The 9,351-nt window shown below is 39.7% G+C and overlaps 1 protein-coding gene across 1 annotated transcript; it reads left to right on the forward strand.

Annotated features, from left to right (window-relative positions):
- Positions 1-1,175: 1,175 nt before the first annotated feature.
- LOC146500170 (olfactory receptor 13C2-like) lies at positions 1,176-2,549 on the forward strand. The gene has a single exon (XM_085136558.1). It carries the CDS (start codon positions 1,176-1,178, stop codon positions 2,130-2,132), a length of 957 nt encoding a protein of 318 aa, XP_084992684.1. The 3' UTR covers positions 2,133-2,549.
- The last annotated feature ends 6,802 nt before the right edge of the window (positions 2,550-9,351 follow it).

Here is a 9,351-nt window from a genome sequence, read left to right on the forward strand (position 1 = left end):
AAAGGACTAAAACACACAAGGTGGTAATCAGGAAATGGGAGACACAGGATGACTTAGACAGGTGATTTGGGACCAGGGAGAGCAGAAAGACACAGACTAGACACTAAAAAGAGGGAGCACAGAAACCAAAACCTAAGAACTAGCAAATCTTAACAGGAATTAAACCAAAACATATGACACTCACAGAAAACTGTGAACATCTTACAATGGAGAAACTATTGCCATAAAACTTGAATACAAATCAAAACCCACACCAACACTAAAAAACATTTGAAAGTTTGACCACAGAAAAAAGATTTTGAATCTTGAGAGACTCCTTTCATCCAGAACGTGTTCACGTCCTGGGTTAGGAAATGGGCAGAAAGCATTTCTGCAAACCCCTCACACTCTGGACACAAACTCTTTAAACTGCAGCCTTCAGGCAGGTGCTACAGAGCGCTGTTTACAAAAACTACACACTAAAGAGAAAGTTTCTTCCCCCGAGGCTGTCACACTGATGAACATAATCAAATAACCCACTGTTTTATTGTTCTAGTCATATGCAAATTGCATTACTTATTTTTGCACTTAGTTTGTATAAGAATTTCTGTCCTTGGGCTAATGATACAGGACAAACAAAAGAAGACTTTTGAACAGTTTTTGCACAAAGGACATCACCAACATGAATACTGCTATGAAGTCACCTAATCAATGATTTGAGAACAACATTTATTGTATGTTGAAAGCATATGTTGGCACCTTGAAACTGCTGTATGAGAGACAACTGTTCTTATTGACTTTATTCATTTTTATTTTTTACTCTTCTATTGTATTACTTTTAATTTTATACTTATAAGGACAGATAGTGTTTCCATCCTGAATGTTCACATTGAACAGAATGGAAGGAATAATTGTACATTCCCAAAGCATCAATTACAAAAGGGCAGAACAATGAGGTTTCAGAACTCTCCCTCCCTTGAGGATGAAGCAAAATAATAAAAACCTGCCACAGACCTGTAGGAATAACTGTATGCATCTTGGTAGTGAATGCTCTCCAAGATATATTTTAAGTTCAGAGACCTTTATGAAAAGCAGAAAAACACCTGTTGCATGTTGGAATAATTCTAAAAGTTTTCTATTCAATAGTTGTTATGCAATTTGTTTTATGAGCAAATGTTTTGTCTTTGAAAACAATAATGGATAAAGAGTTAAATGTTACCTTTCTAACTCTGGACTGGTACATGGAAATTAACAACTACAAATATATTTTCTTTTTTACTATGTTTACATTATATATTCTAATAATCTGCACTAATTCTACTATTGTGTATTTAATTTTTACTCATAAAAACCTCCATGAGCCTATGTACATTTTCATTGCAGCATTGCTACTGAACTCTGTTCTTTACAGCACAACTATTTACCCAAAACTTCTGATTGACTTTTTATCTGAAAAACAAGTCACAACATATTCAGCCTGTCTCTTTCAGTTTTTTATGTTTTACACTCTAGGTGGTTCAGAGTTACCTCTCTTGGCTGCCATGGCCTATGACAGATATGTGGCTATATGTAAACCTCTGGAATATCAAACTATCATGACAAAAACTACTGTGAGTATTTTCCTTGTTGTGGCTTGGCTTGTACCTGCTTGTCATGTTGCTGTCCAAGCAATAGCAAGTGCTGAAGCTAAACTGTGTGACTCTAATATAAAAGGAATATTTTGTAATAATGCAGTTTACACTCTTCAGTGTCAAAGATCAAGATTAATTACTGTCTTTGGTATGGTTAGTTTACTAGATCTTGTAATACTTCCTATGCTCTTCATAGTTTTCACATACACAATAATATTTATTGTTTCTTATCAAAGTTGCAAAGAAATTAGGAAGAAAGCTGCTGAGACTTGTTTACCCCATCTCTTAGTTTTAATCAGTGCCTCTGTGTTTTTTATGTATGATATAAGCATAGCTCGGGTGGAACTAGATTTTCCAAAAACTGCACGCATAATAATGACATTACAAATAGTGCTCTATCACCCTTTATTTAATCCATTTGTATATGGGCTCAAAATGAAGGAAATTTCAAAACATCTAAAAAAGCTGCTTTGTCAGGCCAAAATCATTGTGGAATCATCTGTGGAAAAAAATATAAAATAAAATAAAAAATCGCTTGACATCAGTATTATTTATTTTGCTGTTTAAATATTACTAGTAATATTAAAATGGATAGTACTGATAATTCATAACATAAAAGTGGAACTGTTCCTACAGGTACCTTAGTAAGAGGAATTAGTCTTTTCATGTTGATATAATAACCTCTTTTACTGTTGATTAATGTTCTCATAGCTCTCTTCTACACCTGTCGATTTACATTTTTCTTGATTTTATTTTTTAAGTGTCCACTTGTTAAGCTCAGTAAGAGAATAGAGTGTGAGAATTATAGTTTCAGACCTGAAAAGTTCTAATAACATGAAAACTGAGAGGAATTAATAAAAAAGTTATACAAATGCACTGTTCTTTATATAGACACCAACTGTGTTTTAGGTACAGCTAACTGAAAAAAAATCAACTGAAATTCGACATTAATATTGTCGAATTTCTTTAATTTATTAAGTCAAGAAATAAATTTATAAAGAATGAATAATGATAAAGCACAGAAATGTAGAAATTTTAATTAGCTTTACATTATATGTATTTTGTTAATTCTGCTATCATTTATTTGGATTTAATTAGAGCTCCATGTACCTGGGTGGTTTTCATTGTTACATTGACGATTTATCCTGTCTCTTTCACTGGTTCATTTATTACTCTATATGTGACATGATATCTGAGTGGCATGTATATAAACATAGCATAAGTAGGAAGGAAATGTGTGTTTTGTCGGTTTTGCTTTTTGGCAATGAATCTTGTACTGCTGGAAAGCCTGTTTATTTACCCGCACATAATGTCACATTTGTAAGGAAAACAAATTTACTGGTTAAGCAGCACAGTCAAGTATGTGGGTTGTGTTCAGAGACTGGTAATCTGGCATACTGGGCATTAGCCCAGTGGATCGACCGGTCGGTATAATTATTTTTCTTTGTCAATACAATTATACAGGCCGGCCTGAAGGGCTGCTGCTCACCATCACAGCAACCCATTGTTCATTTTCATTACTGACACTGGATTCCCCAATCAAATCTCAGTCGGCCCTGTCTTCCTTGTGTTCTCATGCACCTTGTAGAACAGAGTTTAGTGTGGAAGAAGTGTTTGATAAAGATGGACAAACAAAAGTGAAACAGTTGAGGTGAAAAAGTACAGAGGAAAAGGTCGGCATCTGTTGTTTATATGTGCTATAGGCTGGTTAGAAAATGTTAAGCAGAGTGGTGTGGTGTGGAACACATCAGACATTACTCTTAACTGAGTAATGTCTGATGTGTTCAGCAACTTCCAAAATGCCCCCCTATCTGTTTCCTGCCAGCTTTATATACTCTGAGACCACACCTTCTCAATTCAAACTGGCCTATAAAAGAACTGCAATTAAGTCGGGCTTCCTCTTTACAAGAAAAACAAGATAGCTACCACAGAGGTAACTTGCAAACATATTTCTGCATTAGTGCTTCCCAATATTACTCACTACCCTGCCTTCTGGTTGACACATATCCGGCAAATGGAAAGATAGTCAGCAATAAGATTCTTGAACAATAAGATTCTTGGAAAATGCTGGATGGTGAACTGGTAAGGCTGGAGCACTAGGCACCAGCGCAGTATCCTTGGAGTGCATCCATACCAGGGATCTGTGATCCGTCTGAAGCATAAATTCTCTTCCAAGGAGGTAATATTTCAAAGAGTCAGTAGGCCATTTAATTGCCAGTCTTTCTTTTTCTACTGCAGAGTACCTTTTTCTCCCTGTCAAACAGCTTCTTACTTAAGAAAAGTGCAAGTTTTTTTTAAACCAGCTTCTCTCTGATCCAGGGCTTTGCAAAACAGGTGCTTCAGAAAACTCTGTTTAAAGATTGGAAGGCATGTTCACAGCCATCATTCCACATCACTTAGAGGTGTTTTTTCTCATTAATTCTATAAGAGGGGCTGCCAAGGTTGAGAGATGGAGAATAAAACTTGGATACCATCCAACCAAGCCTGTCACAGCTGCGGAGCAGACGTGTGATGAGTGAGAGACAAGATCCAGAGGCAGGCACTGGCTTGGAAGTGAGCGAACTTTTATTATCACACTGGTGGCACAATCAGAAACACGGCGAACAGAAACAAAACCTAAAGGTGACCTAGACTGGGAGTGACTAACAAAATGAACCCGAATGGAAGACTCTGGGAGAAACACGCAGGGAAGAAACACAGACAGACTAGCAACGAACATGAGTGAACACCCACTATAAATACACTGAAGGGAACGAGGAAACTACACACAAGACGAGACAGGGGAAACGCAAACTGAACACATTGGCATAAGACACAGACTCAGAGACGTGGGCTTTACACAGAGTCCTGACTAGAGGGGATACACAGATAGGGATACACAGATAGGGATGACACAGAACAAAGGGAGCACAGAATTAACACTGGGAGGTCGAATAACAAAACCTAAAAATCAGAACTCGGGAAGTACCACGAAACTAGGGAGCTAGAAACACTGGGACAGAAACACAAAACACAAACAGTCACAAACCATGATGAAATCAAAAGTAAAAGTACAAAAACAAAAACACTGGGTCACCGACCCAGGACCATAACAAAGCCCAGAAATGACCTCACTTGCTTCTTGTTTTCTCAGTCTGGGGATTGTTTGTATAGCTTTTATTTTTTTTAATTTGCGGCTTTATTTGTCCATGGCCAACAATGTATCCTAGATCTTTCACTTCTTCTTGTGCCCAGGCACACTTGCTCACATTCAAACCAGCCTTCTGGATCTTTACCATCACAACCTTTAGATGCTGCAGGTTTTCCTCCCAAGATTCACTGTAAATCGCAACATCATCCAGGTAGGCAGCTGCAAACTTGGAACAACCATTAAGGGTAATGTCCATCAACCTTCGAAAAGTTGCAGGTGCCCCAGTGAAGACCAAAATGCAAAACGGTGTACTGAAAAAAACCTATTCCTGGAATCTGAAAAGCTGTGTATTCTTTACAGGATAAAGGCACTTGCCAGTAACCCTTACACTAATCTAAGGAGATGTATTTAGTAGGGGTGCAACAATACTCTTATTGATATTGAAGCATTCGATACAGTGCTTTCGGTTCGGTACGCATATGTATCGAACAATACAAATTTTAAAATTTATTTTATTAACTTTTCTTCTGACGATGCTGTCTGTGTTGAGCGCTCAGTGGATCTGTGCTCGACAGTGCAGCCTAGGTGGAGTAGTCGAACGCAGATTCACTGAGTGCAGGGCAAGCTAGCGAGACAGAAGTTAAGCTCACGTTGCAACATGGCAAATTGAACCTCCCCTACCCTAATTCAGATCTGGCGTTTGGAACTATTTTGGTTTTCATGTGACGTATGACCCTGAAGGTAAGCGCGTCATGGACTAAAGTAAAACAGTATGTTGGATGTGCCACGCAATGCTCAATTACATTGGTGGGAACTAGTGCGTTAGCGCGGTAGCTCGTTAACGGAGATTTGCCGTGTTGTGGCGTTAACGTCATTTAAACGAGATTAACGCTGACAGCACTAGTGGGAACACAACGAATATGACTGCACATTTACTCCGACATCATCCTAGTACAAAGACAAGTGGAAGCAGACAAAAACAACAAGCACGCATGCTACAAACTTTACCCAAGTCATTTAGACAGCCGTTAGCACATGATTCTCCTTATGGGGACCTTATATGTTTAATATGCTGCTGAGAATATAGCCCAGAAGAAGTGTATAGTATAGCTTTTATTTTGGAAAGAGCCATTTCTCTGTAATAAACTCCCCTTTCCAAAGATGACTGATTTCTCAATCAGATAGTTTTTTTTTATTATTACTTTGTTGTTTCAGCAAGTTTAAATTTAAAAACTGTACTTTTGAGTTAAAATATATATTTATAATTTTAATAAATGACAAATTAAAAAGGCATGAACATTTTGTTTTGTATTGAAAAAATATCGAACCGTGACACCAAATTATTGAACCGAACCGAACCGTGAATTTTGTGTATCGTTGCACCCCAGTATTTAGACTTTCCTCAAAAGTTGGGAGTTCGCCTTGTAATCGGAAGGTTGCCGGTTTGAGCCCCGGCTTGGACAGTCTCGGTTGTTGTGTCCTTGGGCAAGACACTTCACCCGTTGCCTACTGGTGGTGGTCAGAGGGCCCGGTGGCGCCAGTGTCCGGCAGCCTCGCCTCTGTCAGTGCGCCCCAGGGCGACTGTGGCTACAATGTAGCTTGCCATCACCAGTGTGTGAATGTGTGTGTGAATGGGTGGATGACTGGATATGTAAAGCGCTTTGGGGTCCTTAGGGACTAGTAAAGCGCTATAAAAACACAGGCCATTGTTGTGGAAGTTTTCCCACTTAAATAAAGCCTGCAGACGAGCGGTGAGCGGTAGCTAACATTCTTTAATCCAAGCACACAACATACAACCAAGCTTGTGGAGCCCCCATGGCCGCGGGACAGACGGTCAGCAGAGTCTCACTGAGCCTAGCATGGCTCTCAGTTAAATACCTTCTCCAGGAACAAAAGGCAGTACACAGCTGTTTCACACCTTAAGGTTCACACTCCCTTGCTACTTCCCAGAATCCTCAAGAGACAAAAGACTGGTCCTCTGGAGTTCCTGTTTCCCCAACATCCTTACTACACCCCCTACCATTTGTCTTACGGTATGAGTGTCAGACATGTTAATACAATAACATAATGTGATTAAATATCTAGGTAAAAGAAATTCCTATACAATCCCACCCTTTGATTCTAAAATCAAGAATCACATTAAAACCAGAATTTCTTTCCTGACATTCTGTATATCACATCAACATTATTGTACACTTAAAGGAGTTTCACACTGTGTATCCTCACTTCACTGTTCTCCCACCACCCTTTGTTCATCTTTAATCTTCCCCACAATCTAAGCTCTCACATGCAAATGGAAACAACAATGATACAGAGGAAAGGTCTTCTCCAGAGTGTCAAAGTACTTTGCATGGCAAAGTGAAACAGCATTAGGTGGTCATTCTCTGTCACAGTCATGGCTCCTGGTGTCTGTGCCATTTACAGAGTCATAATTCCAACGCTGATCTTCCTTGCGCTGTCACTTTTGGAGCTTAGCACGCTCTCTCCATCCCTCGATTTCTGTTCCAACGCAGCTGTAGATTTAAGGCAGAGCACGTCGTACACCTTAGTTGTCTTCCTCAGCGTCAACGGCGAAACTCTTTCATTTTATTTTTAAGATTTTGCTGTTCAAAATCTCCTCATGACAATCCTTTGGAAGCCCAGTGGTGCAGCCCACTGTTGTTTGTCTGCTGTCCTGCAGATGGTCCCTGCTTCTCACTGGTCCACTTGAAGCGTTCTCTCCTAGTCATAGTTTGCATCTGCGCCTCAGTCAATCCTTCCATATCCCTCATGTCACGGTTCCTGCAATTTAAAAATGAAAACTTCCCCGGAAAACCCTCTTTTGCCCTATGTTAGCTTAGCACAATTAGACATGCACAATAAAGTTGTGCATTGTCTCTTAAAAATTCTCAGGGCTTCTCCCCTAGAGTAGCTTCACTCCAGGCCCTGTTGTAAGAAAAAACATTAGCCAGTGGTGTGTCCTGCTGTAAATCATGTGATTAGATCATATGATTAACCCTTTGCTGTGGAAAAAGTGATATAGATGTTAGCGCAGCGCGTCTGTATGCACACTTTCTCACAGTGACCTCTGCACTGTAAACAATACAAGGTCATGAATAACACACCGCTGGTAAATTCACAAAGACACAGAAAGTGGCAATTAAAAGGTTAAGTCAGCACGGCTCAAAAGCCCATGCAACCCAGGATGTTGCTGTCACCTTTCTGCTCCTGTAAAAAGAAACATACATACATCCACCCTTTTGTTAGGTCAAGGTGGAGGTGCAATCTTGCATAGTCAGTTCCCATTTTATTTGCCGACAGTAGAACCTCTCGTGACGCAATAAGTTTCTACTGCCAGCAATGACGTCAGTTCAAACAATAAAAAAGAATTTAGACTGGATTACCTCGCTGAATCCTTTTTGCCAGGGACTTGTTTTCTGATTGTCCCAAATAAGTGGCTTTCTCCCGAGCCCATTTTAATTTTGGAGAAGCTCACTTGCGATTGATCAACATGTTGTATAGCACTTTCGATTCCGATTTTGCAGGCCTGCTTGAAAAAGAGAAAATTGCCAAACAAAAATCTCAGTGCACTGTTAAAAATCAAAAAAAATATGAAGGCCTCTTTTAGAAGTTTTAGAAACAACTAATTGGCAGGTTCAAAGTGGTACCAAAAGAAAATGCATCAGTAAATCTCCAAAACTTTCATCCACCAGTCACACACCTCACACAACAGCAATATTCTATTAGAAAATGAGTTTTGTTTTCCCCATGTACCCAGATGTGTGTCACGATAAGACCTCCCTCACACATCAGAAACCAGAAACTCAATAATCTATTTTTCTCCACTCATCTGACCCTCCCGCAGCATTCTGTTCACCGCTGATTCAATCATCCTTCCCCAAAAATAATACTAGTTCACTAGTCTATGTATCACTTCTTAATCTACTAAGTGAACCGGACAAGATGATGGTAACAGAAATGCATGCTTAAAATGCTATTTGGTCTTCATGAGCTTCATTGCATGTGTGTTTGTGTTAGTAGGATTAATGCATTTTTCTGTTTGTGTAATTTTTGTGTACCTCTCCTCTTTGCGGTGCTCCAGACACTTTTCAATTCTCCACGCAAGGCAGTCGTTTTTTCCTTCCCAGTTTCCTAAACCCAAATTTCATTCCCACACTACAACAGCATTCCTCCATGTTGTCCCCTGCTCCTTTGACTGTGGTCTCATCTCATCTCCCCCCTTGCAGCAGTCCAGTGAGAGTCAGTTGTCTTTCAGCTTTGTCCTGTGTTTTCCACGGTCTCATTTTGCCATTTTTGCGCTGAAAGTGGCAAATGTCCAACTCAAGCAGTCTTTTCAAAAGTCCATTCACACACAGTGAAGGTGCAGCTCGTTGGAAATGCACATCCATCCATCCAGTCATGATGATGCCATTTTTCTCCTTGCTGTCGCTGTCTTGCACAGCTGTTGCTGCTGGACCTTTCTTCACTGCTCAGGATACTGCCGTGAGCTCTTGAAATCCATCTCGTTGTTCTGGAACTGCATTTCTAGTCTTCAGGGAGAGATTCTTGGAGCTTGTGTTCTCAGGGTGACAAACACATGGAAGTTAAGCTGTAAAACAATTCAGCCAAAAC

Source organism: Neolamprologus multifasciatus, chromosome 16 (genome assembly GCF_963576455.1).
Source record: "Neolamprologus multifasciatus chromosome 16, fNeoMul1.2, whole genome shotgun sequence".
In the NCBI taxonomy this organism is placed as follows: domain Eukaryota; kingdom Metazoa; phylum Chordata; class Actinopteri; order Cichliformes; family Cichlidae; genus Neolamprologus; species Neolamprologus multifasciatus.

What these genes read in the sequence shown, in the direction of transcription:
- LOC146500170 (XM_085136558.1), top strand. Translation starts at nt 1,176, where the DNA reads ATGGATAAAGAGTTAAATGTTACCTTTCTAACTCTGGACTGGTACATG.